This window comes from Cygnus olor, chromosome 5 (genome assembly GCF_009769625.2).
Source record: "Cygnus olor isolate bCygOlo1 chromosome 5, bCygOlo1.pri.v2, whole genome shotgun sequence".
NCBI lineage: Eukaryota > Metazoa > Chordata > Aves > Anseriformes > Anatidae > Cygnus > Cygnus olor.
In genome coordinates this window covers 7,326,927-7,340,505 of record NC_049173.1, presented here as the reverse complement: position 1 = coordinate 7,340,505, position 13,579 = coordinate 7,326,927, and the positions used below count along the sequence as shown (strand labels likewise).

The 13,579-nt window shown below is 44.4% G+C and overlaps 1 protein-coding gene across 1 annotated transcript in view; it reads right to left on the bottom strand.

Annotated features, from left to right (window-relative positions):
- Positions 1-1,727: 1,727 nt before the first annotated feature.
- Positions 1,728-13,579, bottom strand: part of RHOJ (ras homolog family member J) — a 51,937-nt gene continuing 40,085 nt past the window's right edge. The window contains exons 2-5 of the mRNA XM_040558548.1: positions 11,605-11,663; positions 7,658-7,822; positions 6,310-6,405; positions 1,728-5,728 (exon numbers count right to left, since the gene is read on the bottom strand). Of these exons, the coding sequence (XP_040414482.1) occupies positions 5,582-5,728; positions 6,310-6,405; positions 7,658-7,822; positions 11,605-11,663 (467 nt within the window). The 3' untranslated portion in view covers positions 1,728-5,581. The remainder of the gene's footprint in view (positions 5,729-6,309; positions 6,406-7,657; positions 7,823-11,604; positions 11,664-13,579) is intronic.

The window sequence follows — 13,579 nt, the reverse complement described above, 5'->3', positions numbered from 1 at the left end:
CTCAGAGCTATTTTTATTAGCACGTGTTTTCAAAGTCAAAGAGATTTTTCACCACTGACAGCAATTCATATGAGCTTGTCCCTCTGCGATATGTGGGTTTGTGAGCTCGTTTTGCTCTTGCAGTGAGGTTCTGACTCTCTTTGTTGTTCTGCTGGGGTTCCTGGAACTGCCCAGGAAAAATAAATTGTCATTCACAGATTTCTGAAAGCTTTAACTGAAGCAAAGAAAGCAGAATGAAAAAAAAATCATCCTAGTTATGGGCACCCCCTTAATATCTTAAAATGAAATTTACATTTCAGGATCAAGCTGACAGTGACTCTGGACCCTGATCTTGCAGCTATTCATGTTTTGTTTTGATAGGTGAGGAGAGCTGAGATCACAAGGCACTATTGAAGTCAGTGGGAGGCTTTTTCCTGCCCTCAGAGGGTCTTTATTCACTTAGAGGAAAATAGGCATTTATAGGAGAGACTTGTTTTCATTTTTACACAGAGCACAACTGTGTCCAGAAATGATCTGACATAGGTTGCTCCATGCTCACCTCCTGTCACAGTAAGAACTCTAGTCCTATAGAGATGTGAACCAAGAAAATGTTCTGTATTTTCCAGATAAATACAGAAGCAGGATAAAACAAATCGCACATACTCTTTAGGCAAAAGGAAAATACAGGAGCAATGCATATGCAGCCAGATTCCTGCATTCAACCTGTTCATTAAACAAATGGTTCCTGGGCTTAAACGAGCATATGTTGTATTGCTGCGGCGGAGAAGGCACATTTGCCTTCTCCATTTGTGTTTGTGTTTCAGACCAGCCTGCCTTGAGACTGATTGATGCCATTGCAATTTATTTTTAATCTGGATGAGGTTTCAGTACTGTGAATCAGGAGGTATTTGCTGTGTCGCTGGGGAAAAAAAGCTGAAGAAAAGGTCATGGACTACAAGTAAGCTTTCATATCTGAATTAGAGGGACGTTTTTGTAAGGAAGTGCCAGCTCCCGTGGTGAAAATACATCTGCTAGACACATACTCTTGGTGTAATTGGCCAATGTATCCCTTGCTGTGTACAACACTGGCTGTGATGAAGGGAGGCAGTGGTAGAAATTGTTTGCAAGAACTTCTACAGCCTTTTCCAAGCTCCTGCAAAGGGCTCTCAGACTGTGTCTCTGGAGTCTTGGGACAGTATCTTGGGTGAGATCTTGACAGCTGTGTTTGTTTTGAACTGAAGCAGTGCTTTAAAAGAGAAGAAGGGTGAGAAATATCAGTGACAGCTGCTGAAATGATTGTTTCAGTGGTCCTGCTGGACTCTGTGAATTCTGCAGCTCCCACTTAGCATGAGAGGCTTCCTTTCTCGGCTACACCAACCCTTCATGTCAGGCGCTCTCCTGGCATATTGGTGGTGCAGAAGATTAGCGGCAGGTCCAGCGGGTGTCAAAGTCGAGGGAAAGGCCCACATCGTGCCTTTGGCACTAATTGAGCCTAATTCAAGGCAGCGTGAGACAAAGCTTTTTATTTCTCGGTCTGATGCAATTGATTGCTCTTCATGAGCTACACACTGCTGTGACAGGAGGTGTTTGCAGGGCAGAGAGGGAAGGTCTGGGAGCGTTTGGCATGCAGGACAGTCATGGGGAGCTCAGATTGAGAACTGCTCCCCTCCAGTCCCAGGGGATATAAGCACACGGGACTTACACCTGGCTGAACAAATGCTCCTGTATGGCACTGAGTAGGGTTGGAGCTTTGTTTCCACATCTTTCTTTGTCAGAGAAATTCAGGTTAACAACTCCCGATAGAACATTAAGGTTTCAGAAGAGGCCAAAGGAGATGGGTTTTCTAGGATCTAGCAGACTTCTTTTAAGTTGTGAGTGCTTTAGGAATGGCAGCAGACTATTAGCAGAGGCAGCTCTGTCAGGAAAGGCTTTGACGTCGTTTGCATTAAAAGGACATTGTCAGATAGGTTCCTGGGATGGTTTATAGCCTTTATGACTATCCTGCCTCTGCTCCTTTGAAGGTGAAATCAGGGTCTGATTTCCAGCTCGTCTTACAATGAGAAAACCTATCTCCTTTCAGCTGGCAATCATTTATTGATTTTCTTTTCTTGTTACTAATGGTGCTTGAAAATAACTTGAAGTTTATATCTGTTGCCTTATGCCTGTGCTTGCACTGTGCCTGGTGTGTTGATATTTCTGAAAATAGGCTTTGCTGCCTGTTCACACACCATCTGTTGGCTTTTAGGAAAGGTATTAGGTATGAGTTGCCAGATAGTCAATGAGTCTCCTGGCATCTGTCTACAATGCCTTTCTGAAGCCTGTTGCTCTGTGTTATTCCATCCTCCCCAAAACAGCAGACTATCAGGGCAGATCCTTGAAAAAATGTCACATTGCATAGATAAATGTGTGTACATAACGCAGGCCTAATGTTTATGGGACCTGCATTAGCCATGTCTATTTAAAAAAAAAACAAACCAGTTATTTTGTTGGAAATGAAATTAAAAATAAAAGGAGTACAGAGGTGATTTCTCAGTGGATTGTGACCACCCTCCCTCCTTTCTAGCTCCCAAATGTCAAATTTTAATTACAATCAGCTTGAAAAACTTGCAATTGTACTGCTTCACAAACTTAGGCGCTTCATTTTGTAGATATGAATAAAACCCTGGTTAATCTTAATATTTTTTACATGTATCTGCTTTCACAGTTATGCAATGATTTGTGCAGGGTGCTACAGTTTAATACATTAGGATAGGAGCATTTTAGCTTCTATATCACCATATGATTTTTTAGTTAATTTTCCTCCACTGTAGTTACATTAGCACTAAAACTTCCTATTTGATTTTTGATTTTATGTGGCTACCCTATGCCATCCTATTAGTATTAATAGGCAGTACTGATACTGGGTGGCACACAAAAATATCATTTCAGTATTGTGGCTTGCTCTGATGCATGCCGGGAATGCTATATTGCACTTTGCCAGTGTGCTCATTATTTTGCGATAAGCTCAGCTGTCAGTCTGGATTTTTGTTTCCTCTGTATTTTGTGAAGCTCTAAGAATATCTGGCAGCTCCAACCTGAGTGTTTGCATTGCACTTCAGCTACAGCAGACTTCACTTACTTCAACCAGAGACTTGTATACAGGCTAGTGCTCTACAGCAGCCTACATCAGCTGTAAGAAAATCACCACCTATTTCCACTGAAGCTAAGAGCAGCACAGTGAAGCTCTAATTGTTTTCTCTGATATCTGTTGAAACCTTTTTTTTTTTTTTTAGTTCCCCAGTGGACTTTTAGTTACTCCTAGTTTCCCTCATAGTCTTCCAATATCTTTTTACATGTTATAGTTCAGCTGATTGCTGGTGTCCCAGCTGCTACACACGCTGGGACAGCAGCACAGCCTCTGCGGCACGACATGAGCTCCTTCACTGGGCTTCAGCTCTGTCCTCGCTCTGAGCTGTGTTGTATCAGGCAGTCCATTGGAAGCAAATGTCTGGGACATAATAGAACCAAATGTAATGTATGTACGAACAAGGCTGGCGGTAAGGAAATCTTTCTTTTGTATAGCTTTGAATTAGTGCAACTTTGTTTTCATCCATACTTGTGCGCAGCAAGGAAGAGGTGGTGAGTGAAAGCCAGCTGGGTAAGAGCAGCAAGGCACTAAGCCCACATTTGATCGCTCTTTTCACTGAAAAACATTGATCTCCGCTTAGAAATGTTTTGAGGTGTCTGATCTGGTTTCTGTTGGTGTCCATGTCAAATAAAATTCATGCTAGAGTGAAAGCAGGAGCTTGGATCCATAATCTTCAATGGCTGCAGGACTGGGCACTGCATCATGCTCATTCCCTTCTCTGCACCAATGGTGCAGTTCCTGTGATCCTGCTGAAGTCTCTAATTCCTCAGATTAACACTCGGTCTGTAATTCACTGCTAATCACAAGGGTTTTCTGGTTGCCTGTGTGCACTCAGCCACATTACAGTGCTTCTGGAGAGGAGCGGGGCAAGGGGGCCCAGTACACGCCTGGGGGTACTCTTCTGTTAGCTGCTTACTCTGAGCAGTTCTGGGACCACTAACTGCAGGTGCTGCTTTTGCAAGGAGTTACATTTGAGGTCTCGAAATCTGTATTTGCTGGCACTGTGATTTTCAGCTTGGCAAATGAAATCCACAACAGAACAGTCTCATGGCATTGCCAGGGTATCCGAAGACAGATGCCCTTCGAGTTCGTCTCTGAGCATCAACGTTGCAGTGAAGTGCGAACGTAGACACTCCCTGGAGAGGCTTTAGTGGAAAGCACACTTTTTTTCAACAGCACAGGGAGCTTACAGGCAGCTTGTGCTCCCTCCAGGTCTGGACTTCCCACCTCTGTGCTGTGGGCTGCAGCCCATCACCTGCACCCAGCCGGAAAGTCCGCTCCTGAGGACTGTGACTTGACCAGCACTTACCATAAGAAGAACGGGAAGTGGGAGCAAGGAAAGAAGTAATGAGTGAGGGGAGGGGGAACTACAGTAAATCACCGTGTTTATAACTCTGCTTTGGTAAGTTTTTTTTTTACATGATATACTCTAAAAAAATCTTAAGGCACTTGGATCACCTTAAAGCGCTTGAGATCAGAGTGACCTTTGGCTTTTTGGTTTTTGCTGTTTTTGTCTGCTGGGTGAAATGCAGAAATCCAGCTGATCTATAAGGTAATTTTTCAGTTGCCATGGCAATGTGTCTCTTTCATGTTCTCACTTTGGAAAGGCGATTGTTGCACGCTGGGATTTCATGTCCAGGGCAATACTCTTTGGTGGCAGAACGTCTTTGTTTCAGTACGTAAATGGTACAACTCTGTTCTTCCTTTCCCAGCTTATGGAAACATGGCTCAGCCTGAACATTCCCTTGTAAAAGTACAGTTACTTGCATTTTTAAGTTGTAAGAACATTCCTTAAGTCTGGAGGTAAATGTTGATCCATTTTGATAGCTTGAGTGCAGCAACATACGGACGCTGTGAAGTTTCACCATTAAGTGAAAATAAGCTGAATCACTCCACTTTGCTTCCATGTAGTTCGAACCAACTGAAGTATATCCCGACCTAGCGAGCTTTATAAAAAGAAAAGTAATTTAAAAGTACATCCTACCTATAGTGTACATTTTACATATTAGATTTCTACAGATCTCCACGTGCTTTCGGTCAGTTCAGATTCAATTCCTACTGTAAATTCCTAATTTTGATCAATACTTGCTTAAGGCCACAAATGGAGTTTCTCCTGTTTCTTTTTACCACCTTTAATTCCTTGTTTGTTTGTTTGCTTGTTTTCCAAACACCTTCCCCTTATCCCTAAGGTGAAGAAGAGTCGAGCAGGAGCAGGCATCCTGGTTTCTGTTGGCTCAGTGCAGTCCGCAGCAGTGGGAACAGGCTGCGTACGACTCTGGAGGTTTAGGAAAGCACATAGACATGAGATGGCCTAGCGTGATACAGCTTGGAGGTTTCACAGAATGGAGGGCTCCTATTTTGGTAAAAAGGACCCCTTTCTGGTCATGTTCCCCATTTCAGTTGCATGTGACTTTCATTGCCTTTCTAACCTGCTTGGTTTCACTGAACTCATCTCACTTTCCTTTCCAAGTGGCTTCACAAAATGGTGCAGCAGCGGTGGCATTTTGCACAACGCTGCTTCTTCTTCTTGGGATGGAAAATGGTCAGGATTGCTTCATCGAAGACAGTCTTAAGGCCCTTCTGTGTGAGCGCTGAGCACTCCAGGTAGCATTGTGCTCCGATCTGGAAGAGGAGAGGGAAGAAGTGAGTACCCACGGTTAGGAGAGGCAGAACGACCCTGTTCCAGCATCTTTGTATATGCATGTGTCCTAAGCATCAGAAAGGGAGGTGAGGTCCTTGCTAGGTTTATATCTGGCTGCCTATGGGATTGAAGGACAAACTCAGTGGTCGTCCTGAGCAAGAGAGCAGGGATGATTAGGAACACCTGTATCTCACCACAGGGGGGTAAAGGAGCATGGAAATTCCCTGCAGGGCAATTCCTCTGGGAAAATTCCTCTGGGAGGGGGGCTGCACCCATGTCCTCCTGCTGACCTTCTGGACCAGGGGCTTGGCCTCCCAAATGTGCAGTCGGGGGTCTTGAGGAGATTCTGTCTTAATAGCATCTACCAAATATAGTCTAATTTATCGGTGTGAAGATGACCTGCTCTGTCTGTGTGTTGTTGCTACCAAGCATGGGGAAATGGAAGTTCCAGAGCGCTGGATCTCTGGCTGGGACCAGCCCAGGGGAGCTTGCCTTGAATGAAAGAAACCTGGTGGAAAGCTGTGATCAATCGATTTCCTGGGACCCCAGAAAAAGGTGTTACCTCCTTAGCCAGCTTCACTCCGTGCTCGTAGGTGAGTGGTTTCTCCTTCATGTAAAGCAGCCGAGCCAAAGTTTTGGGATCATCTCGAAGATCAATCTAGCAGAAAATACACAAACCCCATGCTCTGTACCACCTTGCTGTAATTCTTGAAAGAGATATCCACAGGTTTACAAACCCATCGTCCTATTTTCCCAGCCTCAAATGGTAATGAAAAAATGAATTACATACATATTTTCCTGTTATTTTTCCCTTTAAATTTTCTGTTTAACATGAGCTAGTTCTCATTGGCCAGATATCAGGGCACAGCTCAGGTGGCTGCAGTACAGTAAAGATGCATTTCTCAGTGGCTTTCACTATGCATCTTGGAAAGTGGTGGTAGAAGCCTGAGCCACATTGGAAAGGCAGGCTGCTGTGATCCTGCACTGCATCACCTGTAAAACACCGTGACAGACCAGACACACACAGCTCTGACTGGCTGACTTGAAACAAAATCCTTTATTTCCATGGAAAATACCAAACTGAAACGTTCTGGCATTTCAGATCCATCCATTGTTAGAGCATGTGTTCCAAAGGATAATATCAATATTTTAAAATTGGTGTTTTAGATTATTCCAGTGTTTGAAACAGTTTGAAAACTAAGCCAGTGTTTGAATAACTGGGCTTTGCTCTGGCATGAAGATTTTGGTTTTGCCCAGAATTTGATCTCTTTCTCTAATTTGGCTGAGGTTACTCTCCAGTGTTTGGACATTTTCCAGGCTGTAGTATACCTGCTCCAAACCCATGTTTGAGGCATTTTCATTTGACTGATAGATTCGTAGGTTTTAAGGCTGAAATAAAGTGTTCTGATAATTCAGTCTAACATCCACGAAAGTCAGTAATGATGAGTCAGTAATTATGGTGTTGATGTAAAGCATGAGGGAGGCTGTTTCCTTCCCTTGTCTCCAAGTAAGTTGTTTGGTTAATTATTCCCTTTTTTTAAATTTAGTTTAAAGTTTAGCTTCTGCTTCCAACTATAGATTTTGATGTGTGTGTGTTGTTTTTTTTCCCCAGCCGTTAAAGCCCTGCCAGAAATCTTGTCTCACTATAGGTATTTATACCTTGAGACCACATTAATATAGATGTGAATAAAAAGATGGGATGAGTTTTGCCAGTTGTGACTAGCACAAAGAGACATCTGCATGTTGGTTTCTATTCTCAGTCCCTGAGTTTTCTTCTAATGCTGAAGTCTGGCTGACTTTCACGTAAGAAGTTAAATAGGAAGCCTTTCCAGAGAGCTCAGCCTCCACCCCCTGGCTCAGAGGTTGTGAGGACCCCTGCGATGGCTGGTGGTGCCCCAAAGAAGCATTACCTGTGTTCCTATGAGGACGTAAGGCACATTGGGCATGCAGACTTTCAGCTCGGGGACCCACTCCTCCTGGACGTTGTGGTATGAGGCAGGGTTCACCACCGAGAAGCAGATCAAGAACACGTCCGTGTTGGGGTAGGACAGGGGTCTCAGCTGGTTGTAGTCCTCCTGCCAGGGGAGAATGGCAAGTGTGTTATGGGATGGGGGATAACTGTGGATGGGGGCAGCCCTGGTTTACAGCCCTGGCTGCAAATTCCCTGCTGTGCTCTGCACACTTCAAGCACATTTCTGACTGGATGTAGTTAAAAGTCGTCCTCCCTTTGACTCAACCAAGGGAAGGAGAAGTTTTTTTTTCTGGAGCTGTTTGATACCGGAAAACTTTATCTGAGACCTCTGTCCTTCAGTGAGGATGCTCCGTTGGTGCATTGGAAAAGTCAGGTAAGGGAGATAACCTGCTGCTTTCTTCAAGCCAGAGCGTTTGTTGAATGACCTGTCTCACCAGTGTTACAGAAAGGGTTGATTTGGAGAAGGATTTACATGGTAAGAGGAGGTGTTTGGACATATCAGCCAAGAAAGGGTGGATACCTATGTACAGGGAACGGCAGGAAAGGAAAATCAGAGACGCTGGTGGGACCTTTGGAGACTGAGACTACGAAGTTTGTTTATGCCACAGTCACTGTGGGCTGATGCTTGGTGCCTGGCAAAGGCCTTTCCTGTGTGCTTTCAGTTTAATCACTGCAAATCAGCCTCCTGAAACAGCCACGTGGTGGCAGCAAGCCCTCGAGGAATCTTGATTCAAGATTTTTTGGAAAGAAATAGGCTAAATGTAAGCAGTTTCCATATTCCAGACATGTCTAATTAGAGGGGCTGGGACTTACTGTACTATTAAAATTACAAACTAAAAGCCATGAGCGCTCTGCCTAGTGGTGGCAGCTACAGAAGTGTGCATTTAACTGGAGTTTGCTTGTTCCTCCAGAGCCCCCAGAACATCGTTTTTCAGGAGGAAAGGTTATTCCTTATTCCTGATAAGCCTTCCTGATTTGTGCTAGCAGCACAGAGCACTGTATAAGCCATAAGGAGGGACAGCCACCTGTCACATAGTGGAGGTCAGGGCACACCAGAGCTCTTATGGATGTGCTCGTGCACAAGCACAGATGTCATGAGTATGAATTGAGCCCATGCATCCCCGCGTCTAGGCTGCAGAAGCCTCCAGAGCACATCAGGTGAGGACCCTGTCTCTGTTTCTGCTCACTCTGCTCCAGGGGAAGGCTGCAAAACCTTGCAACAGACCATTACGAAATACAGCGCGTCGGGACCATTTCTCATTCAGACACAGTTTGTTGTTGAAGTCAACCAAATAAACAGTGTAAAAAAAGGCAGTGGATGTTTGCCTGGGTTTGGGGCATATCTGGAGGTGTTGCAACTAGTGATAGTGATGTTTGGGAAGGGATGTGAGTCTTCATGCATGTGGGCTGTAGCTGATCATTAATTCGTTTTGCTGGCTCATGCTCGCATCTTTCTGGCTGTTTGGAGAATGCAGGGCTTCCAGCCACACTGCCTGGCTACTGGTTTGGCATGGAAAGGGCAGCGCCAGGCCTGGCCTTGCTCTTAGGTTCCTGTGGCTTGCTGTGCCTGAGAAAGTACAGTAAAACTTGTATTTATTTATTTATTTATTTATTTATTACTTTTTTTTCCCCCTGTTTTTTTAAATTGCCGTTGTTTTTGTTTGTTTGTTTGATCCTCCTGCATACACTCATTGTCGTTAAAGCACTCCACACCTGAGACCAGCTTGTAGAAAAAAAAATAATAGAAAAACAATTTTTTTTTTTCTTCCTAGGACTGTTTGTGCCAGGGAAGCAGAAAACCAGATACCCCAGATCTGGGGTCCCTGCCAGCTCTCCCTCCAGGCTGACGGAGGGTCCTGCTGCAGGAGTACATTCTCCAATTGTTATTTCATTAGCATGTGTTTTATAGCATTGTAATGTCAAGTGCTATTTTTGGCTATGACTTCACACCAATGCCTTTGGAAAGCCACACAGCACAAGGAGAAGGAGGGAGGAAACAACCCAGATGATCTGTCGTTATAGCTTGAGCATGTGGGAAGCATCATCCCTCCAGCCTCCACGCAGATATGATCTAGTCATCGAGAAGTGATTCATGCTCCAAGTTTTGACTAGATGGCCACGTCTGCTGGACCCAAGTCTGACATGGAAACGATCCTGAGGAGCTGGAAATGTCGCCTGGAGGCAGGTGGTGCTCTGGCTAGTTTGAAGCAGGAGATGGCAAAATGACTGTGGAGGGACGGAGGGAGGGGTGAGGTTTGTCAGCCAAACGGATTTATGTTTCTTTTGGCTCAGAAGGACAAATAAGAGGATGTATTGCTGAGGAAATGGGTGGCAGGTGGAACTGTCAGCCCTTCTAAACACATAGAAATATTAAGGCGCTGGGTAAAATCTGATTGAGATCTGAATGTAACTCCAGTCTCCTTTGCAGGGGCTTGCAGAGCTGCCAGATTGTGACAGACACGCTCAGAGCTCCACGTTTGTGAGTGCAGAAAAGAAAGTTGCACAAGCACTTCTCAAATTTCTGATGCAGGACAAGGACTTGGTTCTTATTTTGGGTCTGGCTTTTGGATTGTCTGTTTGTACCTTGTAAACAGAAAGGGTGAGTGGACTGTAACTAACATGGAGCTAGCCATGAAGTGACCACTGCTGCCTACAGACACATGATAGAAATAAAACAAAGTGAAACCTAGAGCATAAAGGCCTGAGCTCTGCTGAGTGCAGCTTTTTCTGGAAGTGACAGTCTGTTGTGATGCAGTTTTTGACCTCTCTGCATACTGCTGTGAAGTACAGCCTGTAACGAGTGGCCTTTGGCTGACAGGAGAGTCTCCTTCTGCATTGTTTATGAATTTCATAGCAGTCACGGACAAAAATGTGCAGACAAGAAGTGCTCCTGAATGCAGAACCCAGCACCCTAAGCTGCTCTGTCCCAAATGCAGGCTCCCAAATCTGCTTTCCTCTCCTGCTGCCTCCAGTGACAGCTTTGATGGGAGGAACTAGTGGACACGGGATGAACCATCGCTGTCAGGGAAGGACCCATGACCCCCTCCCTCCCCTCTTGGCAGCTGGTTTCCTGCAAGGTTTCTGTGGTCTTTTCTTTATCCTGTAAGTTTGCTGGCATTTTGGAGGTAGGAGAGGAAAATTTCATCGTGAACATGTGGTGCTCCTGGTACCTTCCCTTGCCCTTCTGGCAGAGCAAGTCAGTGAGAAATACTGCCCCTGTATCTCCAGGGAGTGAACGCAGCCCTCAGACCAGGGCTCTTCTGCAGCCTTGCAGTGCACCCCCACTGCACCACAGCACAGGCAGTGGGAACAGTAAAAGCATTACGTCTGCAAGTAAGCCTGGGGTACAGGCTCTCCTGTAATGGACATCCTTAGCCTGGGTGTCGGGATGCTGGGATGGGTGCCAAGCTGCCTGAGTTAACATTTAAAAAGTCGATTGCTGGTGACCGATAGCCTGGTGCTACGTTATGTTTTCTGGTCTTGGAAGCTGTAATTCTTCTCTGTATCTCCAATGCCACCATGTGGTAAGTGGAAGAAAATATTGACTTTTGCAAAACGCTGTACCTGCTGTAGGGTATAGGTATATGGGAGGCTGAACAGCCTCATCAGGCTTTGTTTTTTGCCTAGACAAAATTCCATCTTGGGGATGTGTGTATGTTTTACTGCTGAACCAGAACGAAAGCTATATGTAAAATAACAAAAAGGAGGTCAGCAGTTCAACCATTACAACTCACAAGCAATTATTAATATTTGTTAAACAGACAAATATTTGTTAAACAAACAAACAAACACAAAAGACAACAGCACAAGCAGCAAAACCCAATATGCAACAGTAACCAACAAATCATGGGACAGGAAACTTATAAGTGATCTGTGGTAATTTACCTGCCCTGCAGTGTCGTAAAGTCCCAGCAAGTGCTGCTGTCCTCCCACAGTCACAGTTACTGAAAGAGAGAAGCAGAGAGATGTTGTTTATGCACAAGCTAGTGGACTCGTTTTTGTAACCTTTTAATCCTAAAATGCCAATATGCCCCTGTGGTATACATTAATGTGTGTCTTACAGTATGCACCCTAAACCAAACATATAGATCGAAGGGCACCTAAAGTCACAACTAAAGCAAATGCTTCTGCAAAAGTATTTGCTGCTGTCTCTGCAGCCACCAGCTGATGCCCCCATGGTGCTAGGACTTGAAAGCAAAGGATTCACCTCACTGCTGTGTGTGTTCAGTAAGTTTGTCATAGTTTGTTCAAAGTGGTTTTTATTCTTTTATTCATTACAGGCTGTGACACAATGAAGCATTCAGAAAGGGGTGATGCGCAGTTGGTTTTGGAGATGCAATGCCTGTCCTGTGTCATGCAATCACAGGTAAAATGTTAGTGCTTAACATTTGGAGATGTGTGATGGATGCTTTGAAGGACAGAGAGGAAGAGGAGCACTAATGTTTTCAGGGTTGTTGAACAGACTCTGGTGCAGTTGAAGCATGGCTTGGTTTATTGATCACTCTCAGCACGTTTACTCCTTCAGTTGAATTCACGTTGAACTTCATTTTGAGCCCATCAGCATGGATGAAAATGTTTTGTTATTGCTTTTGAATGAACCTTGTTATTAGCTGATCTCTGTAATCAGGGTTATTTTGTATCATGGATACGATATATATTAATGACATTTAGTTAACCAGTGAATCTCCTTAAGTCGTTACTACTCAACAGGAAAGAAGGGGGGGATCTGGTTCCACCCATTAACCAGTGGAAGATGTTAAACATTCATTAGGAAAGTTGCTCAGAATAATATTACTCTCACAGCCCATGGACCGTTACTTGTTTTAAAGCATGAGGGCAAGTGGTTGGAATGAACATAGAGTTACAGCTTGGGAGAGGCCAAGACTGGCACCATTGGCCAATCACAACTTAAAGTTAATGAGGGCTGGGAAAGATTTGTAGTTACTTTTGCCAAAGAGGAGGTTTGAAAATGTCAGATTTTTTTTTTGCCTTTTTTTTTTTTTTTTTAAGTGGTAAGAGCTTTGTAAGAGAAAAGCACCTACCAGTTTTTAGAATGTAATAGCTCCTACACTGGCAAACAAAGTCCTGCTCGAAATCTCTTAGACTTCAAGTCTCTGTCAGTGTGTTTCGGACAGACCGATTATTCAGCAGCTTTACTTGCTTGCAAAGCAATGCGGTAATTTTGCCAGCATATATACAGAGCAAAACTGACATCCTGAAAGTACAAAGGCTCAGCAAGGACCAGACTTGCTGATGAGAGCACAACAGGCCACTATGAGGTCTGCCTTGTAATTGGAAAGAGGAGGAAGAGAAGATAGTAAAGGGTCCAAGAATTCTCCTTCAGCTCCTCTCTTTGGGAGGTAGCTCATATGCAGTGCAGCTCCCGTGGGAACTTGAAACTGGGCTAGCTGTTGACCATGCAGGTACCACAAATGCATGAGGTCCATGCCATGGGTGGAAAAGCCCAGAGCTGTTTTTTTTGTTTGTTTGATTTGTTTTTTTTGTGGTGTTTAGAACTGCAAGTCGCACTGTCGGTCCTCAGTTGAATTTTTATGGAGTCTGCAGACCACCTCCAAAGCAGGATATTCATATGGCAGCTGTGTGGAGGTGAATGTGATCTAACGAGTCTGAGGAATATGAAGAGGCATTTGCCATTTGTCAGTAATGGCACAGTTATCCAGCTTTGTTTCTTATGCTGGCTAACCCTGAACACAGGCAGAGTGAGCTGGGTTCTGCTTGCAGAAGATCAGCTCAGACCTTCAGTGTTTTAAACACTTAGAAGTTACACTGAAATTCACTCAGGCTGATGTGAAATTTTGCTGGCCCATCTCTTGGTGCCTTCTGACCAAGAGAGCTACAC